Raw genomic sequence first — 22,758 nt, forward strand, 5'->3', positions numbered from 1 at the left:
TTTGACCTAGCAATTCTATCTCTAGAAAATCAGCCAAAAGGCACAACTCCAGTAAAATGGAAAGCCACGTGAACGCCCATTGATTCAATACTGGTTGACTACACTATGGTATGTTCACAGACTGGAACAGAATGCCATCATGGAAAAAAAAAATGAGAGGGTTCTAAATATTGTCAAGGAATAGTTACAAAGATACATTAATTGAAAATAGTTGGAATCAGAATGTATGATTGGAACGTCTGTTAATTAACGGCTTATTAGCTCATTTCTTTTTAGCATCAAATAATATTCCATTGTCTGAACATGCCACAATTTATTTATCCATTCCCCTCCTGAAGGACATCTTGGTTACTTCCATGTTTTTGCAGTTATGAACAGAGCTGCTACAAACATCCGTGGGCAGGTTTTTGTGTGGCCCTAACTCCTTTGCGTAAATAGCAAGGAGTGTGATTGCTGGATCCTACAGTAAGAAGCAGCTTAGTTTTGTAAGAAACTGCTAAACCATCTTCCAAAGTGACCGTACCGTTTTGCATTCCCATCAGCAATGAACAGAGAGTTCCGGATACTCCACATCCTCATCAGCATTTGGTGGTGTCAGTGTTTTGGATTTTCGGCAGAGTGATACCTTATCGTTTTACTTTGCATTTCCCTGATGACACAGGATGTGAAGTGTTTTTCTCATATGATTATCCGACATCTGTACATCTTGGTGAAGTGTCTGTTAAGGTTTCTGGACCATTTAAAAAAAATTGGATTGTTTTACTGTTATTTTAAGAGTTATTTGTATAGTTTGGATTATAACCCTTTATCAGATGTGTCTTCTGCAAATATTTCCTCCCAGTCTGTGGCTTGCTTTATCTCTTGATACTGTCTTTTGCAGAACAGAAGCTTTTAATTTTAATGAAGCCCAGCCTATCGATTATCTCTTTCATGGATCTTTGGTATTATGTCTAAAATGTCATAGCCATATTCAAGGTCATCTAGGATTATTTTCTGTTATCTACTAGGAGTTTTATAGTTTTTTTTAAAGATTTTATTTATTTATTCATGAGAGAGAGAGAGAGAGGCAGAGACACAGGCAGAGGGAGAAGCAGGCTCCATGCAGGGAGCTTGACGTGGGACTTGATCCTGGATCTCCAGGATCACGCCCTGAGCTGAAGGCAGGGCTAAACTGCTGAGCCACCCAGGCTGCCCCTATAGTTCTGTTTTAGGTCTGGGATCTGTTTTGAGTTATTTTATGAAAGCTATAAGGACTGTATCTAGATTCACTTTTTTTTTTTTTTTTTTTTTTTGCCTCTGGATGTCCATTTCCAGCACCATTTCTGACCGTTTCTGAGGGCTTTCTTTGCTCTATTGCATGGCCTTTGCTCCTGTGTCAAAGATCAGATGACCATATTTCTGTGGGTCTATTTCTGGGCTCTCTATTCTGTTCAATTGGTCTGTTTTTCCACAAATACCACACTCTTGTTTACTGTAGCTATAGTGAGTCTTGAAGTCAGATAATGTCATTCCTCCAACTTTGTTCTCATTTAATATTGTGTTGAACATGCCAATTTTGAAAAATCAACTTCACTGACATGTGGTAAAATTCATTTAAAGTGTACATCTTGATGAGATTTTATTACATTGATATGCTTGTATAATCATAATAAAATTACAGGACATTTCCATCACCACGGAAAGCTACCTTTTGCCCCATTTCAATCAATCCAGTCCCCAGGCAACAACTGACGTGCTTGCTTTCTGCCTTTTTCTAAAGTTTCATATATATGGAGTCATAAAGCATATACTCTCGTGTTTGGCTTTTTTCACTTAGAATACATTTTTGAGAGCCATCCATGTTATTATTGAGTCTCTCAGTAATCCATTCCTTTTTACTGAGGAGTAGTATGCCACTGGATGGATATATCACATTTTGTTTATGCATTCATCAGTTGATGAACATTTGGGTAGCCTCCAGCTTACGGCTTGCGGCCATGAACATTCATGTACAAAATTTTTGTGTAGATATGTTTTGCCTTTCTTCTGGATAAACACATAGGAATGAGATGGCTGAGTAGTATGGTAAGAGTAGGTTTAAATTTATAAGAAATTGTTTTCTAAAGTGGTTGTATCGTCGTACATTCCCAACGGGTAAGGTATGAGAGTTCCAGTTGCTCTACATTCTTGCCAACACTTCATTTGTGATTTTTTTTTAGGAACAATTCTAGTGGAGGGGTGTATGGTATCTAATTGTGATTTTAATTTGCATTTCTCTGATGACTAACAATGTTGAGAATCTTTTCATGGGCTTATTGGCTTTTCACAGTTTATCTTCTGTGAACTATTTAAAATATTTTATCCTTTTATTTATTTTTTACTGGATTGTTTATCTTCTTATTGAGATGTAAGAGTTTTCTATGTATGCTCAATGCAAGTCCATTGTCAGATATAGGTACTGCAAATAACTTTTCTAATCTGTAGCTTGCCTTTTGTTTTCTTAATACTGTCTCTTGAACTGTAGAAATTATTAAAATTTTTTTGATGAAGCTCAATTTATTAATCTTTTCCTCTTTTGGCTTATGGACTTTTTGTGTCCTATCTAGGTCATCTCTGCCTACCCTAAAGTCACAGATAATCTCTCCTGTGCATTCATTTAGAAATCTTTAACGAACAAACAAAAAAAATAGAAGTTTATGAATTCTAGCTTCTGCATTTAGTTTTGTATGGAGTGGGATAAGCATCAGGATTCCCCTTTTCACCATGAGGGTATCCATTTATTCCAGAACCATATGTTGAAACAATTCTCTTTTCCTCTTTGAATTACCTTGGCACCTTTGCCAAAAAATAATTGAGCATGGATCTGTGAGTCTATTTCTGAACCATGCAGTCCGTTTCATTATCTGTATGCGTATCCTTATGCCAATGCCACGGTATTTTGATTGCTTCAGCGTTTCTAATGAATACTGAAATTAGGTTATGTTAGTTCCTTTCCTTTGCATTAATTTTAGAATCCATTTGCACTTTGGTTAGGACTACAATGACTCTATACATCATTTAGGGCAAAACTGACATCTTAAAAATATTGTGTGTTCTGATTCACTAATGTGGTATATTTCTCCATTTCTTTAGGTCTTAATCCCTATCAGTGACATTTTATAGTTTTCATGATATAGGTCTTATATATATTTTATTAACATTATTCATTAGTATTTCACAATTTTGTGCCCTGTTTTAACTGATACCGTATTTTAAATTTCAGTTACCAATTTCTGGCTGCTAGTATATAAAAACGTAATTGATTTTTGTATATTGACTATATCCTGCAGCCTTGCTAAATTCAATTATTTTAGTATTTTTTGTAGTTTTAAATAATTTTTTTATGTAGATGAGCATGTTTTCTGCAAATAAACATAGGTTTACTTCTTACTTTTTCATCTCTGTGCCTTTTTTTACTTGCCTTACTGTAATGGCTGGGACCTTTAGCACAATGTTGAATAACAACAGCAAGAGCAGTATTATTCCTTGTCTTGTTTCCAATCTTAGGGTATTTCACCACTAAGCATATTCTTAGCTATAGCTTTTTCAAAGATGACTGACTCATCAAAGAGTAGAAGTTCCTTTTTATTTCTAAGTAAAATATTATTAGGATTTGGTACTGAACTCTGTCAAATGCTTGTGTGTGTCTCTCTGTGTGTGTGTGTGCACACATATTGAATTGTATGCTTTTTTTCTCTCCCTATTCTGTTAATTTGGTGAATTACTTCCACATTAGAATGTTAAGCCAGCCGTGCATTCCTAGGATAAGCCATACTTGATCATGATGCAGTATCCTTTTTATGTATTACTTTTATTCTTTCTACAATATTTTATTAAGAATTTTTGCATCTTTGTTCATGAGGGATACTATTCTATAGTTTTCTTGCAATGTCGTTCTCTGGCTTTAGCATCAGAGAAATACTGGTTTAATAAACCAAGTTGCAAAAATTTTCCTCCTCTTCTATTTTCTTGAAGGGTTTATGTAGAGTTAGTATTATTTGTTCTTTGAATGTTTGATAAAATTCATCAGTGAAGCTATCTGGGTCTAATTTTTCTTATTGGGATTTTTTTACGTTGTTCATTTTAAATAAAAATTTTAATTTAAAATAAAAAACTATAAAACTTACAAATATAGTACCAAGTTCTTATTTATATGCTCTTCCCCCAGTTTTCCTAATGTTAACATGTTACACTATCATGGTACATTTGCCAAAACTAAGAAGTTAAAACTGGTAAAATGCTATTAACTTTAGGCTTTATACAAATTTCATCAGTTTTCCCACCAATATTTTCTAGGATCCAATCTGGGAAACCACATTATATTTAGTACTGGGATGTTTTAAATTATAATTCCAACTCATTTAACATATATTTTCTGTTTCTTCTTGCATCAATTTTAGTAGTTTCTCTCCAGAAATCTGTCCATTTAAGTTGTCAAATTCATTGGTATACAGTTATAATATTCCCTTATTATCCTTTTAATATCTGAAGGATCTATATTAATCATCCATATTCCATTCCTAGAATTTATCATTTGAATTCTCTCTCTTGTTTTTGTTATCAATATATCTAGACATTTATCACTTTTATTTTTTTCAACTAACAAGCTTTTGACTTTACTGATGTTCCCTATTGTTTGCCTATTTCATATTTCATTGAATTCAGCTCTCACCTTTATTATCTTCTTTATTCCTTCCATATATTTTGGGTAAGGTTCTCATTTTTTGTTTAGCTTCTTGATGTGGAAGACTTAGGTCATTGAATTTAAACTTTAATCTTTTCTAATAAAAGCACTTAAAGGCATACCTTTCTCTCTAAGCACTACTTTAACTGCATTACACAAATTTTGACAGGTTGTGTTTTCATTTTTATTAAGTCCAAAATATTTTCTAATTTCCTTTGTAATTTCTTTCTTTACTTGTAGAGCATTTATGTATTTTTTTTAACTTACAAATATTTAGATATTCCAGATATGTCTATGCTATTGATTTCTACTGTAATACCACTGTGATCAGAACACACTGTGTATGATTTCAATCCTTTTAATCTTTTTGAATCATTTTATGGTTCAACATATGGTTTATCTTCAGTGTTTACACTTAAAAAGAATATATACTCTGCTGTTTTAACCATGTTCATATTCAAAGTTTACATATTCAAAAAATAAAATTAATTAAACAAATATGGGCTAAAACCTATATTAAAGTAGAGCCAAATGAAAAAACAATCCAAGTGCCTTTGGAACATAGTACTCAGACCTTCTATGCTAAGTGCAGTATATTCTGAGGACAAAAATAAATACAAAGAAATCTTTAAAACTTATTATTTATGATCTTGATAATAGTATGTTGGTAATAGTACTTGCCAAATTTGAGACAACACGACCTTCAAAAAACACTGACTATAAATGAATTATAGCACATATGATTTTTTTTTCAAAGGGTCCATGACATGAGTGATACTAAAACAAAATTTTTAAACCATCACAAAATCAACAACAAATGCTATGGAAATGAAGAAGGAAAGCTCTTATTGACAGAAGGATCTCAACCACTTTTGGGAGAAACCTAAAAGCAGAACTATACTCAGTGAAGAAGGTTATGTTGGTACAGGTGCGCAGAAGAGAGGCATCCATATCAGAATGAGAGGGGTTGGGGGTAATTTTCTGGAGGAGGTGACAGTTCACATGAATCTTTATAAGAAAGGAGCAGGAGCTACCTAAGTGTAGTACAAGTAACCACTTTTGTAAATATTGACTCAGGCACAGATCATCAACAAATCCTAAAACCACTGGGTGGAAGGCTGTTGGTAAACAGGACACTCTCAAATTGTCACACCATAGATTAAACTAGTTAAAGAGAGGGAAAGGCACAATTACAATAGGGAAATCTGGCTAACTTCAATTTAACTAAATGGTCAACTCTATCATCACCAGTAATCGTCAAACCGATGTCACTTGCCTCCCAATTTGATACATTGTAATAAAAACAATTTCACCTATGTAGTATTCTTGCCAAAAATGTTTGGACTGTGTATAACCATGAAAAACAATTAGACAAATCCAAACTGAGGGACATTCCACAAAACAACTGGGCTAGATGCTTCAAAAACACTCATATCATGAAAGAGAAGAAAAGGTAGCAAATGTTTTGGTTGGATCCTCTATTTAAAAAAAAATCTAAAAAAGACATTGTTGGGACAACTGCAGACATATGAACATGGACATTAAATAATAGTATTGTATCAATGGCACACTTTTTGAGATCACTGCATTATGGTTATACTGGAAAATGCCTTTGTCTTTAGGAGATACATGCTGAAATATTTAGATGTGAAGTGTTACTTTTCCTATAGCTTACTGTCAAATGGTTAGGCAAAATAATTGTTCCTGTGTGTTTATATAGTATATGTGACAAAATCTAACCACTGATATATCTAGGTGAAGGGTATGCTTGTCATTACATTATTCTTGCAATGTTCCCATAAGTGTGAAAAATTTTAAATAAAGATCTGGGAAAAAAAAATTAAAAAGAACTACAGGAAGAATAGAAAATCATGTGTAATTTCCAAACAGTGAGCAGAGAAAAAGAAACTCAACGGATGGAGCAAAAGTCAGTAAGGGATAATTTTAAAAGAAGCAACAAGAAAGTATAACAGAAAATATTGGGCAAGATGATAGCAACTAGAGTGTCAATTTTCTTGATTGTAAATGGCAGAGCTCTCTGATTAGGTTAAAAATCAGATTTATACTAAGAGACAAATCTTTTAGAAAAGATACAGAAAGCGTAAAAGGATCAAGAAAGAAGTAAAACAAACAACAGCAAAAAACAGGAATAGTAATTACCATTCTAGGCAAAAAAGAATTCAAGGTGAAAAATACTAGTTGCAAGAAAGATGGATATGTTAGACTGACAAAATGTACCCACCATGAAAAAAATTCATGAATTTATAGGATACCAGAATGTAGCTTTGAAATATGAAAGTAAAAGCCAAATTCAATTCTAAAATCACATTGTGGATATGAAACAATGATTTTAGAAATCTTTTAGATCAAGTATATTAAAATTAAGTAATTTATGGAAAACATGAATAATCCAGTTGATCTAAGGGATATATTTAGAGAATTTATGGTATGCTCTCAAAAACAATAGTGTTACTGATAGTTTGCTAGGTCAGAAAAAATAATGTTATTTAAAGTATGTGATAATAATGCTATTTAAAGTATGTGATAACAGTATTGTGGTTATATTTATTTTTTATTTTTTTTTTTGTGGTTATATTTAAATATCAGTCCTTATCTTTCAGAGATACACTATTTTTTGGACGGAATGATGGAATGTCAGGGACTTGCTCAAAGCAAACAAGAAGAGGGAGGAATGGGTAGGTGATGAGTTGGGAGGCCCATTAGCCAGAGTTGATAATTGTGGCACCTGGGCGACGGGTGCATGTTTGTTCACTCTTCTAATTTCTATTTCTGTATATGTTGGAGGATTTCCAAAATAAGTTTCTAAAAGGAAACTGCCAAATATTTAAAATGAATAGGTGTAAAATAAAATAAAATAAAATAAAATAAAATAAAATAAAATAAAATGAATAGGTGTATATCTAGCCTGTGCGGGCTCTAGTGAAAGGTTATTCATTAGATCTTTATTCATAGAAGAAAAACTAGAAAATAACTTTATCAGGTGCGAGTATGTGAAGGGTTATGTAACTTAGGGAACATCCAACTGTGAAATGCTACGTAGCCTTTCTGAAGGATGATGCACGTTTATCAGGAGCACACAGAAAAATGTTCAAGATAAATATATCTTTAAGTGAAAACGCTGCAGATCTCTCTTTCTGTTCCCTCAGCTCTTCCACTACCTCCTCCCACCCTCTGTACACACATACACACAGAAGAAAAGTCAGCACAGACAGTCCAAACTGGGGAAAAGAATGAATTAGCAGGGGCAAAGGGAGAGGTGGAGGCAAAGAATCTTTTACTTTCTACTTTGCATAATTCTGGATTATTTTAGTTATTTTTCTATAGCATGTATTTTGAAACTGAAGAAAGGAAAATGTTCATAAAAAGGGAAAGAAATCTGAATTGTGATTTAGCAATTACTCTTCTAAAGTGCCCTGTCTTCCTACTTGGATTCACTCTCTAAAACTCCCTGTTTATTTTTTGAGAACCAGCTAATGCAATTTTAGTCTACATAACTAAGCATGCAGTGAGAAGGGTGGAGTAGGAGTTAGGTCAGTCTATTTACCCCCACCACGCCTGGCCATGTTCCTGACTTAAAATTCAATACTTAGCATCCTGAAAATTGCTAACATGTAATAAGCAGTGACCTCTAACAATTCGTGGATCCTTGTTATAAACAAGCATATTAATTACTATCTGCTCAATATTTTTGTTTTCCAAACTGCTTGGGAAGTCCTATTCGTGATTATCTTCCATAAACTGATAGTGTTCTTGCTTCGTTTGGGCTAGTTTCAATTTTCAAAATTCTGAAATTTTAATAATCTGGAATTCAAAGACTTCATTGTGTGTGATAATGAAGGGAATATATATAGTTTAATGAAGGGAATATATATAGTTATCAATGTGTAATATTTGCCAATCCAGGTTTCACAGGGGTGTTTTCAAGCTGAGGAATTTGGAGCATGTAGACATTTCAGGGCAGGACCCTTTGTACAACATTCTTCTCTAGGCATCTCTGATAACTTTGAGTATATATGAGAATCACTGTAGACTGAAAAAAACCACAGTCTCAATGGGGTAATGCTCAAAGGAGGAAAGGATGTTCTACTCCCTTCATTTAGAGGGGAAAAGGGGTAGCAGGATATACCAAGGTCACACCGCATTTACTGGCAGTAGGATCTTGGGTTTTCGGGTACCAGTGAAACTCAGTATCACAGCTCTCTTCCTACTACAGTTGTTTGGTTTCTGCAATTCCTTCCAGTCTGTTTACTGATGATGTTTCTGTGCTTTTAATTCTCAGATCTTTGGAAACCATTTTCTTGACATAAGAAATAATGCGTGGGATATAGAACATCCTCAGTAAATGCTGGCTATATAAGTGGATAAATGAACAACAGAGTTGGAACTCTTTAATAAAAGCCTGAGATTTGGGTAAAAATGAGACAAAGGGACTTCTTATCCAAAAGAGGGGCTAGGTTGATTCTCCTAAAACCTCCCTTAGATTCATCATCCAATGATGCATTTTATCTGCATCACATCTCTTATCGGTGGAGCCAATTCGGTCTCTAGTACCTGTTTTATTAAATGTATATAGAGGGTAAAGTGTGGCAGTTGATTGTGATGCTGCCTCAGTCTTGTGGAAGAAGAAGGTAAATACATGAGCTAAAATGCCAATACTGGGATGCCTGCGTGGCTCAGCGGTTGAGAGTCTGCCTTCGGTGCAAAGCCTGATCCAGGGTCTGGGCATCAAGTCCCTCATCGGGCTCCCTGTGAAGAGCCTGCTTCTCCCTCTTCCTATGTCTCTGCCTCTCTCTCTGTGTCTCTCATGAATAAATAAATAAAATCTTTAAAAAAAATAAAATGCCAATATTTTACACAGCTGGGACAACATACTGAATCTAGGGTAAGGCATCATAATGATGGATGCTAGGGAGGTTTCAATGATACTCATGACATCATACTCTTATATACCATAGTGTGGAAGCTGGATGTGAAAATAATGAAAGTGTTTTAGGTATTTGAGCATGTTTCTTAATTCACTGAATCCTCATAACCATCCTAGAAAGGTAGCCATTATTAATCTCACTTCAGAGATGAGGCTTAGAGAGGGTGGCTATGGCACCAGGTTATAGAGCACATACCACACTGAGCTTGGAAACTTAGTGAGGTCTGCTTTCTCTAGAATATGTGCTTTTTTTCCAGGTTATATGAATCCTGAGTCCTGCAATGAGACTATGAGTGGTTTACGACAATGGACCCAGTGTTTTTTCAAAAGAAATGCTTAATAGAAAGTGAGGCTACTTTTGCACATGAAGTATAACACCACTGGACTCAGAGCTGGAGGTGCAGTAGAGACACTGAGGATGAAGCTGATAGAAGAGTAGAAATCACTTGGGGAAGAGACTACAGGTGGCTTGGTCTTACAGAGGGCATGAAGGCTAGTGTTCTAAATGCAGATGACAATGCTCTCCAGGCAGGAAGTGAGGGCAGTGACTAGGAGGCTCATGTCCTGACACCTGTGGGTATTCGTACCAAGCTAAAAGTAGATTCTCTGGTTTTAATACTTAGGGTTTTGCTCTTCTGATCATAAAGTAGGCTTCCTCTGATAAAAAATCTGATTCATCTGGATAAGACCTACAACAGGTTACTATTAGAAGCATGAGAGGATCCCAAGATCTTATTTAGAATTTAATTTAGTAAGACATATACAAGTAGTAAGATTAAAGTTACCTGAATTCACACTCTCATGTCTAAATTGAAGGTTTAAAAATAAGTAAGATCCTTTGACAGAGTAACTAAATCCATGGGAGTTTTCCGTCTGAACCTCTCTCAGCATGGGATGGAAATAATCCTCCCTCTTGAATTCTAACAGAAGCATCCTGGTATCTCGTATTGTCTAAGGTTTCTAAAACGTTTTAAAGTTCTGCATAATACTGCCTATTGCAGCAAGAGTGGAGAAAGATCCAATGTTCAACAGCAGGCAAATGATTAAATAAATAAGGCATTCTCATGAAGCGAATCAAATAGAACTTTAAAGATTATATAGAATGAAAATATTTATGAGTGGAATTCAAAATAGTGTGTATACTAAAATGATAACAATGAAAAATTATGGATGAATGGGGAGTATAATATTCAAAGATGAAAAGAGCTGTGGGTTTATGACCTATTCTTAAAATAAAAACTTTTAAAAATAAGAGATATTGAAAAAAGTGGTATAAAAGAGTATCCCATGAAGGACCATGATTCAAAAGTATTGGCAATTGGCAACACACACACAGAGACATATTTATATGTATATCAGAGGTGTCAAAAAGCTAAGTGAAAAAAAGTGAATCATTTCCAGAGTTAAATTTGGCTTTTTTTTTTAAACATTTTATTTACTTATTCATAGAGACACAGAAAGAGAGAGAGAGGCAGAGACACAGACAGAGGGAGAAGCAGGCTCCATGCAGGGAGCCTGATGTGGGACTTGATCCCTGGTCTCCAGGATCACGCCCTGAGCTGAAGGCAGCGCTAAACTGCTGAGCCACCCAGGCTGCCCAAATTTGGCTTTTATTTTATTAAATTTGTGTCATATAAGTATTTATGCATGGACAGATGTGGAAGGTCTTTAATGTGATTTGTGAATGATTTTTCTTGCATTTTAATGTTTTTGTGTGTGAAGTGAGGTAATGAAATATATACCTTATTAGTAAAATTTGGTAGAAAGTTTGGAAAATAAAAGTTTAATAGTAAAAATCATCTACCATTATTCCATGACCCAGAGATCTACCTACTACAACTATTTTGACCTTTTCCTTCTATAATATTTCCTACACATAGCTATATTTTTTGAAGAAAAGTAGGAACATATTGAACAACAGGTTAGTATCCTACTCTATTTCATTTAACAGTACCTCCTAAAAGATTTTCCCCATGCCCTTAATTATTCTTGGAAACACAGTTTTAATGGCTGGTTAATAAATGTACAATTTATTTAGCCATACTATTCATTTCTATTACAAATAATGCTGAATGGCATATCTTTGTAAATGAATCTGATTGTATCCGATTCTTTTTAAAAGTCCTTTAATACGTATTTTTATTTATTTTTTAATAAGATTTATTTATTTATTTATTTATTTATTTATTTATTTATTTATTTATTTATTATGATAGACACAGAGGGAGAGAGAGAGGCAGAGACACAGGAGGAGGGAGAAGCAGGCTCCATGCCAAGAGCCTGATGCGGGACTTGATCCCGGGACTCCAGGATCGCGCCCTGGGCCAAAAGCAGGCGCCAAACCGCTGAGCCACCCAGGGATCCCTAAGAGACGTATTTTTATTTTATTTTATTTTATTTTTTTATTTTTTTTAAGAGACGAATTTTTAAAGGTTTACTAAGATCTAATTCACATAGAAATTCACTTGATTTAGGTATGCACAGCTCCCTCATTAACTGATTTTTTAAGCATTAGTCTTCAAGCTAATTCTACTTGTGTGCACAATATATGTGAGTACACATACACGTACAGCCTAACTTCCCCATCCCCTCAAATCGAGAATCATCGATGATGAGAGATGATTTTGGCACAGCCAAAGAAAAAAAGAGGTATGGTTTTGGTAGAAAAAAACATCTTTGAAAACAAGTAAGGGGGATTAGGTTGTTTAGAAATAGAATTATGGTCAAGTCTCACCTCTCTATTCTTTTTTTTTTTTAAATATTTTATGTATTTATTCATGACAGGCACAGACACAGGCAGAGGGAGAAGCAGGCTCCATGTGGGGAGCCTGATGTGGGACTCGATCCCGGGGCCTCCAGGATCAGGCCCTGGGCTGAAGGCAGCACTAAACCGCTGAGCCACCCGGGCTGCCCTCACCTCTCTATTCTTTAGGATGAAGAGCATTGGTAAGCTGAAATTTGATCAATTTGGCCAATCACGATGCCTCAGAATAACTGTCTTTCTTCATTGCACCTGTGGGGTTTTGCTTCAAATGTTCCATGCCAAGAAGAGGCCGCTGCCCATTCCCTATGCATCTATACTAACCTGCTACGCCTTCCTCACCCAATCCTACTTTGCTCTGCTCCCCAAGCAGAAATACCAGTGTTCTTTGCTCCAAGGATGCTGGGAGTTGTAACACAACACGGTGTGGCCTGGTACACTTCTTATACTCCTAGGACTACTCCAGCCTCTAAGCCCCCTCATTCATCCATCCAATCACCAGCCAACAAACGTTTACTGATCACCTGCCCTACGTTAGGCACTATAGTAACTGCTAGAGCACAGTGTGAACAGAACAGACTGGCAGTGCTCTTAAAGAACCTTCCACGTAGCCTGTCTTTGTACTCATCACCTCCCTCCTTCATTCTCCAACATCAGGTCTTTTTCCTCCAGGCATAAAATCCTCCCCTAACTCCTAAATTTAGCACAAGCAACTCATGCTATCTTTTCTTCTATCTCAACTTTTGGATCCTCTAGTTCTTACTTCCATCCCAATCCCATCTGGCTGGACATTTCAAAGCCTTCCCCCCAGCTCTTTCCACTTTGTCTTACGGGGTTCCTCATGTCTGTTTTCCTTTTCTTCACATTTCATTTGAAAGCAACCTTCTGCCATGAGCCTTCCTGGATTAGCAAGGCCAGCCAGCTCTGGGATTCAGTATTGTATTTTAAGCTAGACGCCAAAAGTTTCTCTGCTCAAATAGCTGAGTGGTCTGGTCTGGGATGGCAGCAGCCAGGGGAACCTTGATTGATTGAGGGTGATCTGGTTGATTTAGGGTGAATCCACACCTAAGTGTCAGTTCTCTCCTGTTAGCCTGGGAGAAACCTAAAGACAAGAACGTTGCTTGATTTTAACGTGAGACCAAATCCCCCCTGGGGTAGTGCACTTACCTAACTAAGACTGGGATCTTGGGCATCTTCTTGGAGACTTTAAAGAAACTCGTGTCACCTTTGTTGTCAGTGAAGTACACGCCGGCCACACTGGTCACGAGGTTGCCAGGGAAGGTGAAAAGCACCCTTTCATCATCACCCTGGTTGGCCCAGTCCCAGGCCTGGCCTCCAATGAGCAAGCCCCCTCCACGTTTCATAAACTTGACCAACTTTTCCGTCATGGTTTCGTTGTAGGCGTCAATGCAGTAAACCCCCAGGGAGTCTTTCACTTCTGGCTCGATCTTCGCCTCCACCCCAGAACCCTCAAGGATTTTGGCCAGGGGTGCCAGGGATGGGTGTACACCAATGGGAGCCCCAGGGGAAGAACAAAGCCAACCTACTGCATTGAGGAGAAAGGGAGTGAGCTGGGCTTCTACCAAGTAGTCCTCATGGGACACCACCACCAGGCGGCCTCGGCCGTAGGAGGAGGCAGCAATGAGGACCTGGCCCATGTCATTCACCATCACTGGGAAGGAGGCCTCCCCAATTAGAAGCAGTTCACATGGGATGGCATCTTCGGGAACATCCCAGCTGGTCACTCCATTCATCAGGGCCTCAAAGGCAGCAGAGGGAGTTGCCATGGCTGGATGGATTTCTGTAGAGAGGAGAAAAGGCTCAGTTTGGCAAGGAATAGATAAACAAATAAATAATGGAGCCAAAGAGTTCACTCTTTTCCTGGTGGTGGCAATTCTTCTGACAATGTAGCTGAGACCGACTCTGAACTAACTCAGAGATTCACCAGGGGTGTTGAGACATCCAGCCCAGGAGACCCCATCGCACCCTGCTCAGTCCTCCTAAACTCTTATGGCTAACCTAAAAGAGCTTGGCACCTTGCCATCGCAGAAGGAAACAAACAGAAGTGGAGAGTGTGGGCAGAATTGTGCCCCCAAAGAGATACCTTGGAGTCCGAATTCCCAGTATGTGTGAATGGGACCCTATTTGGAAATACGGTCTTTGTAGGTACCATCAAGTTAAGATGAGGTCATAGTGGGTCTGAGTGAGCCCTGATTTAATGACTGATGTCTTTTAAGAAACATCTGGATGCAGACACAGACGCATAGGGGAGAACAGTAAGAGAAACAGGAGCGACGCATCTATATGCCAAGGGAGGCCAGAGGTTGCTGGTGAGCACCTGAAGCTCTGGAAGAGGCATGGGACAGATTTTCCTTCAGAACTTCCAGAAAGAACCGCCCTGCCAATACCTGGACTTCAAACTTCTATGACCCCCGGACTGTGACAGAACATATTTCTGCTGTTTTAAGTCACCCTGTGTGTGGCGATGTGTTACAGCGGCCGCTGAAAATTAATACAGTGGTGCAGCATGCTGACCCGCCCCGCTCTGCTCCCATGTCCATCTTACTAATCCCAGCTTGAAGATCCCAACATTTCAGCCTGGAAAGTCTGGGTCCTCAGAGAAGCTTCTTTGGTCACAGTCCCAGGGGCTGGGGAAGAGGAAACCGTAAGTCTTCTGTGGCTTGAATCCAGGTCCCAGACAACCAGGAATTATGGCAGATTCTTACTTGTACCTGGACGCAGTGGAGCAAGGTGTGTATGTCTGTGGATGTGTACTCACGTAAATCCTCTGCTGCTTCACCATGAGCTCCCTGCTCATGATGCTTGATGTCTGACCTCCACTATATATTCTCTACTGAAGCAACTCCCCCAAGAGCAGATAGATGTGTTTTCATGGGACATCCAGGGCTTGGCCTTCTCACTGACCACTCGACGGCACCAGACAATGCTGCTCTCCCAGTATCTGAGGCTCTCACTGCCAGTTACGTTATGGCCAGAGCCAACCTCATCACCTTCAACCTGCTGACCCATCCACTTTCCATCCTTCCCTTACCTCTTCTGAAAATGCAGATATTCCTTATGTTTTTACCTTTGGTCCTTAACCTCTCCCTTTCTATTTCCCTTGTCAGAGAATAGGCTCACTCTCAAGGTAATACGGCAAAGCAGTTATAAGCTCAGGCTTCTGGAATTAGGCTATCTGGGCCTGAATCTTGGCTCTGTTTGCTTACTAACCGTGAGATGGGGAAACATCTGAGACTTCATTTCCTTATTCAGTAAGGATAAGAGTATCTAATAGCACATAAGGTTGTCCCAAGGATCAAAGGAAAAACAGTTTAAGTGTCTTTCAATTATTTACTATATATATGAGGATGTGTATGTGTGTGTGTATGTAACATGTATTTGTCTATGTATATTTACTTATAAGTATGTGGTTAAGAGTAAGCTATTTAACTTAGAAATGGGACTAATATAGAATTCTGTTTTTTTTTTTAAATTTATTTATTTGTTTTTGAGAGAGTGAGCCAGCAAGTAGGGGGAGAGGCAGAGGGAGAAAATCCTCAAGTGGATTCCCCGCTGAGTGGGAAGCCCAATATGGGGCTCAATCCCATGACCCAGTAGATCATGACCCAAGCTGAAACCAAGAGTTGAAGGCTCAACCAACCCAGCCACCTGGACACCCCAGAGAGAATTCTTATAAAGTGAACAAAAACCAAACCTTGTGTCAGATTTTATAAATACTGGACTAAGTATTTTTTTAAAAAGATTTTATTTATTTACTCATGAGAGACACACAGAGAGAGGCAGAGACATAGGCAGAGAGAGAAGCAGGCTCCCTGCGGGGAGCCCAATGCAGGACTCAATCCCAGGACCTGGGATCACAACCTGAGCCAAAGGCAGACGCTCAACCACTGAGCCATCCACGTGCCTTGGGCTAAGCATTTAATGATTCTGATTTTATAGTTTTCACATCATGGAGCCAAAGCTAACACTACTATTAATTATTATAACATTTAGTTCTCAAGCGTTTCCGCTGGTCTTTGAGAAAGTCCTGGGCCCAGACACTGTGCCTTCCCAAGCACAGATGAGAAGGCCCTGGTTCTGAGGTGACAAATACACCCAAGATCCCTCCTGGAAGAGCACCCTCTACCATTTGCAGTGGTCTCTAAAACTAAAGAAGTCTTAAAGTTAGTCTTTTCCTTCCACACTAGCTCCTTTTCGGCACATCACCTGAGCTCAGTGTCCCTAGATGCAAGGGAGGGTGACAGCTACCTCAGAGAACCTTGGAGACATAGAATCAGCAGGCAGCTGGTTAACAAGAGCTTGTCCCTTCCTCGCTCTTCCTGGTGTCCACAAATAGCCAGGACCGCAAACCGCACAGTGTCACAGCTGTGTCCCTTCTCCCTCCTGTCCCATCTCCAGCTGGTCACAGGCCTGTCAATGTCATTGTCCATGGTTTCCAACTACACTGCCAGTAACCTAGTTCAGATGCTCACTAATTCATTCCTCAACTAAACTGATCCAGTTTCTAAGTCACCAGGGTCTGTTCTTGCCTCTATTCTTCTAAAGCCACTGATAGCTTTATTTCCCAGAAGAGATCCCCCTCCCAGAGCTTTGCCTTTTCCTGAAGGGTTAAATCGGACACTTTCATCCTGGGGTTTAAGGTCTCCAGGGCTGGCTGCTCCTTACGTTTTCTAGCCGTGTCTCTGGCCGCCTAACCTCCCTGCAGCTTGCAGGACACTTGGCATTCCCAGACATGTCCTGCTTTCATTTCAGAGTCTCTTTCCATCCCCTTTCCTTCATGTTACCTCTCTCACATCTTTCTATCTGTTGAAATCCTATCCTTCCAAGAGAAGATGTTCACAGAAGAGGAAATTTAAACGGCCAGTTAGTCTATGAAAATATGCTCAAGCTCACTGGTCAGGCAATTGAAAACAGAATGCATGATGTTGTCCATAAGATTATCAAAAAGGAAGAAGGCGAAAGAGAAAGGGAAGGAGTAAAAAGAAGGTGAAGAAGATGAAGGCAAATAACAATGCCCGATGCTAAAAACCATAGTAATAATAATAATGCCCAATGCCCAAAAGGCTAGGAAGGAGGACACTACCACAATCTGCTGGAAGGGCCAAGAAGCTGAGAGCAATCTGGCAGTGGCAGCTCCATTTCAGAGGTGAGCCTGTCCTCGGTCCAGCAATCCCTCTTCGGATGACCTTTCTTACAGAAATAAGAGCAGCAGTTCTAAGGATATAAGGATGCTCACTGCTGTAGGAAACTACCAATGGAGACAGATAAATGCAAACCTAGAAATGGAGATAGATAAGTGACAAGGAATGTTTTCTAGAACCATCCATGACTTGTGTGGGTGCAGCTCTTTAACCCAAAGCCACACCTATCCTTCTGTGTACTCACTCCCCTCAGTCTGTTGTTACAACATAAGACCCTGGGGCGCAGCCCTCCCCACACCCCCCTACTCCTGCCAGCCATGCATACACACCCCACAAAGAGCTGCCCATCAGACCCCACCTCTACAGGCCCTTGTTGCTGCCGCTGGTGCTCCAGAAACACTCAGAGCAGGGAATTCACATTTCTGTATTTCGAGCTAGTTCATGGGAGAACTATCTGTGGAGAAGTGACAAAGGGATGGGCATGTAGCCTGGAGATTTGAAAAGCAGGGGACCAGAAGGAAGAAGGCTGTTCCTGTGAAGTTACTTCCTTCTACCTGCCAGGCTTTGGTAGGGAACACTCAAGCTCCCCTCCTCTGGGCCAGTTTCCCAAGTCTGCACCACGGACTAGTGGGACTGCAACGTAGCTTCAGCCTTACAGCAATGCTGCATGTACGGCAAGCCGACGTCGGAGAGGAAGAATGTTTGAATAGAGTATGATAATCTATATGACAGGATATCATGTTGCTCTTACAAAGAATGAGTTAAATCTGTTTTGCATCTACACAGAACACCCTAGATATACTTTAAGTGAAAACCTCAAATCACTGTAATATATAGGGCACAAAGCCATTTTTGTATGGATGAAGATAATAATAGTAGGTAGGACTAGTAAATTTAGCAGGAGTGATGACCACACACTGCTTCCCAGGTTCCAGGCATTATTTTAAGTTCCTCAGTAAATCAGTTAATCCTGACAGCAAACCTGTGAGGTATGTACTATCACTACTCACTTTGAAGTGGACAAAAACAAAACAAAAAACGTGATGGCCAGACAATGTGTTACTTGCTCAAGTCACACAGGTGGGAGTGGTGGATCCAGGATTCAAACCCAGGGAATCTTGTACTGACTCCACATTCTTAAGTACCAGGATTTTCTGTAAAACAGAAAGTCTATGGAGGCCACATTTCAACCTGCTGACTTTAATTAACTGCATTAGGAAGAGAAGAGGTGAATAGTAGACTTTATATAAACCTACATCCTTTGAATTGTTGTATATATTACTGTTACAGTTAAAAATAACACGGGTAGGGGCACCTGGGTGGCTCAGTTGGTTAAGCTTCTACCTTCTGCTTGGGTGATGATCTCAGGGTCCAGAGATGGAGCCCCGTGTCATTCCTCATCTCATCCCACTCCCTGCTCAGTGAGGAGTCTGCTTCTCCCTCTCCCTCTGCCCCTCCCCGCTGTCTGTGCGTATGCATGACCCCCCATCACTCTTAAATAAATACATAAAATGTTAAAGAAAAACAACACAGGTAATATAACTGCAAACAAGCAAGGAAACACGCATTAAATGATTGACCATATACATCACTGGATTGTTCAACTGATCATATCTCACTCACCCTAAAATGTTTCTTTTTCATCTCCCAATCTGTTGAGTATGTACTCACTAAAAAATGTGATTTCCCCCTCTATAGGGTCCTTTGAACTTTGCAGCTGGTTCTGTTCCCACTCTAACCAGCTATATCCATGACTCCAACACTGGACTTTTAAACCAAATGCTTCCTGTTTATGCCCGAATCCCTGTTGGCTCTCCTAGCTTGGGGACTGTAAAGGAGCACAGTCCAGGGGGTCCCTTTTATTTCTCTCCCTTTTATTTCTTCACCCGTGGTTCTCCTTCCATGGCTTCTGCTTTCTCTCCTCTGGGCCAACTCTCTTTCAGCTTTCTGGAACCCAAGGCACCTCTAAAGCAGAAGGTATCTCAGGCACATCCTGTAACTCTGAGAGAGAGCTTTACGAATCCCCTACCCCTACCACAAAGAGGTCCCAAGCTACCTAAATGGGGCTTCTCTTTAAGAAAGAGATGTATTTGGAAGGGAAGGAGGGTAGCAGGCCTGTCTTGGATGCTGCACCACATCCTGGACTGTAGTTTGATTTCAAATTCAAGTAGAGTAAGCGTCTGAGATCAGGGGATATGTGTGATTCTTTGGATTCCCCAGGAGAATCAGCAGGTGCTCCGTGGATGGATAACTGAGTGATGGACGTAGTTGTCAAGGGCAGACCTAGGATCACTTCTTCAGCAAACAGCTACCCTGGCCTTGAGAAATGATTAAAATCACATTAATAGGGCAGACATCCAGTCCTATAAGTCTTCTCTTCTTCATACCATTTTCTTCCATGAACTCCTTGTTTCTTTTTCCTTATACGTACATCCAATACCCTTTCCAATGTCCATTAACTTCTACTAAGCTAGAACTGGTGTGGGTTTGCCCTTTTTTTTTGCATTCTGTGCCACATATATGCAGACCAATCTTATTTATTTTTCATTAAAAAATGGTTAAATCAACATATTAATAAAAGGAATATGTAATACACGTGGAAAGACATAGATGGCAAAATAAGAAAACAATTTTAAAAATCAAAGATTCCTACATACCTACTACCCAGCTTAAAAAACAGACCGTTGCCAGTATTTCTGAAGGCTTTCTTGTGGTCCTCTCCAATCCCTTCCCACACTCCCCCCCAAAAATAAGCGCAATTTAAAATGCTGCTTTTCTATTCCCCTATTCCTATCCCACCATGATCCCTTCCTAATTCCATAGTTCCCCAGGGACTCTCTTGCCCTCACTCACATTTGCTCACTTCTCTCCCAGTGAGGTCCCAGGAGAACAGCATCACGGGGAGCGCAGGGCCAGGAGCGCTGACCTGCCTGCCCCCCAGGGCTGAGCGTTCTAAGAAATGGACAACGAAGGACACAGGTGGGTCTTAAATCCGAGGGGCTGTCCCTACGGAGTTCTGGGGTGGGATCCTCTCGGTTTGTCTGCAGGCCCTGCCCCCAGCCAGACTTTCCTACACAGGCCCAGAGCCAGTCTGCACAGAGCCTGTCCGTGACGTCAGAGGAGGGGATGGGGAAGGGGGGCGGAGGGGAGGAGGGGGCGGAGGGGAGGAGGGGGCGGAGGGGAGGAGGGAGCGGAGCCTAGCAGCTCAGCCTGGCAGAGAATGCTCCAGACCCGCAGGCCCGGTTTGGGTGGGGTGGCGGTACACAGACCCCGCCCCTCTTGCACTTTTACACACACACACACACACACACACACACGCGCGCGCGCACACGCGCATCTCCGGGGGTGGGGGTGGGGGTGGGGGTGGGGGTGGGCAGGGCACTCAGTCCCAGAGTCGGTGTCTGTCTGCAGCGACCAGAGGGCAGTAGGACAGCAGTGATGCTCGGTCAGCAGCCGCCTGCGCGACCCGGAGCAAGCCGTGCCTCCCGCACCAAGCTGCGGAGCAGACGCCGGCCCGTGCGTCCCCCCATCACACAAAGCGCAGCCAACACACCCAGCGGGGGTCGGCGCCCCGAGGGCGGGCGGGCGGCCGCGGCCACGCGGAGCCCCGAGCAGGCGACCCGCAGCGAGGGGCGCGCCCCGGGGTCCCCCCGCGGCCTCCTGCACCGCCCTCCGCTCCTCGGGCCTGCGGGGCTCCCGCGGGGCGGGGTCAGGGTCAGGGTCGGGGTGGGGGGCCCCCGGGGGGCGGCGGCCGCGGGAGGGCCGGGCGGGGCGCAGCGGGGAGGAGGGGTTCCCGAGCAGTCCCCTCCCCCCACTTCCTCCCGGGCGCGGGGCGAGCCCGGGGGGCGGCGCTTGGCGGGGGGCGCCGCGCTCCTTTGTGCCGCCGGCCCCCCTCCCGAGCCCCAAAGGTCCCGGCCGGCCGTCCTACGGGGGAGGCCGCGGGCGCGACGGCACCCGGTCCTCGGGAGAGCGCGCATCTCCGTGCGGTTGGCGCGGGGGATCCCGACGTGCTGCCGGCGGCGGAGGGGGCGCGGCGGGTAGACAGCGCGGGGCGCCCCTGGCTATGCCTTCGGGTTCATAACCGAAAACGGCCCCGCCGCGGATTTGCATCACGCTGGGCGAAGGCGAGCCTCCCTCGCCACCTGTTAATAATCCGGTTTGACCTGAGGATGAGTGGCGGCAACTTACACATGGCTCTGCATCGTCTGCATGGTCCCATGTGCCACTCCTGCCAAGTTAAAAATAAGAATATATTCTATTCCAGGCAGCGGAGAGCTAGAGTCTATCCTATGTCTTTCCTGAAGTCTTTTCTGATAACCAGTGGACAGTCGCTCCTCCCTGCGGTCACCTGTGAGTTCTGCTGTGTCCAGTGACTTCACGGCCCTCAGGTGCTAGTTCCAGGGAGAGAAATGCAGGGCTGTACAGCAGTTAAAAACTCAGACTATCCCCAGAGGTCCTGGATTCAGATCTCAGTGCTACAATCTACTGGCTGAGTGGCTTGCGGCAGGTAACTTAATTTGTGCCTCATTTTATCTGTACAATGGGAATGATGATAAAATCAGAACCTATATTACAGATTTATTGTAAGGCTTAAATTTGGTGAGTGAGTAGTTATAAAGTTCTCAGACCAATGACTGGCAGACGGTAAGACTGTACCAAGGCCTCTTAAAAATAAAACATTCAGGCTGTCCTAAGATTCAATATTTCATGTTCTAGGAAAATGCATACCCTTTAACACTGACTAGAGTTTTGGTCCAAATCCAAGTCATATTTCCTTTCCTCAGCCCCCCTTCAACCTCCTTCCTCTTTCCTTTCTTCTTTAAAATTTTCCCCAAATTGAATCATATAAACAATAGTCAATAGGCAATGGAGACAGGTGAACTCACTGGCATAAAACATGGAAATCCAGAGATCAGTTCAGGACCCTACCCAGTGAAGGACCACCTGAGTGACAGTGAGCACGTCCTTTATTTCCCAACAGGGCTCAGGGTTCTGAGCTAGTCAACAAGGAGGGCTGGAGACTTGCTAAGTCCCTTTCCGGTCTGAAATGACAAGACTAATAGCACCGCAAGGCAACCCCCCACCGCCTCAGTATTGAATTGCATGAAGAATTTTAAAATGCAAAACAAAAACGCACATATTGCTCCACCTAAAAATGAATAATCAAAAAAGGACAAAAACACACGTG

At 41.2% G+C, this 22,758-nt stretch overlaps 1 protein-coding gene across 4 annotated transcripts in view; it reads right to left on the reverse strand.

Moving 5' to 3' along the window:
* TCAF1 (TRPM8 channel associated factor 1) overlaps positions 1-22,758 on the reverse strand; it is a 52,289-nt gene that overhangs the window by 15,688 nt on the left and 13,843 nt on the right. For all 4 annotated transcript variants that reach the window (XM_077850259.1, XM_077850257.1, XM_077850260.1 and 1 more), the window contains exon 2: positions 13,576-14,209. In XM_077850259.1, the coding sequence (XP_077706385.1) occupies positions 13,576-14,195 (620 nt within the window). In that variant the 5' untranslated portion in view covers positions 14,196-14,209. The remainder of the gene's footprint in view (positions 1-13,575; positions 14,210-22,758) is intronic.

The sequence above is a fragment of the Canis aureus genome, chromosome 15 (assembly GCF_053574225.1).
Source record: "Canis aureus isolate CA01 chromosome 15, VMU_Caureus_v.1.0, whole genome shotgun sequence".
NCBI lineage: Eukaryota > Metazoa > Chordata > Mammalia > Carnivora > Canidae > Canis > Canis aureus.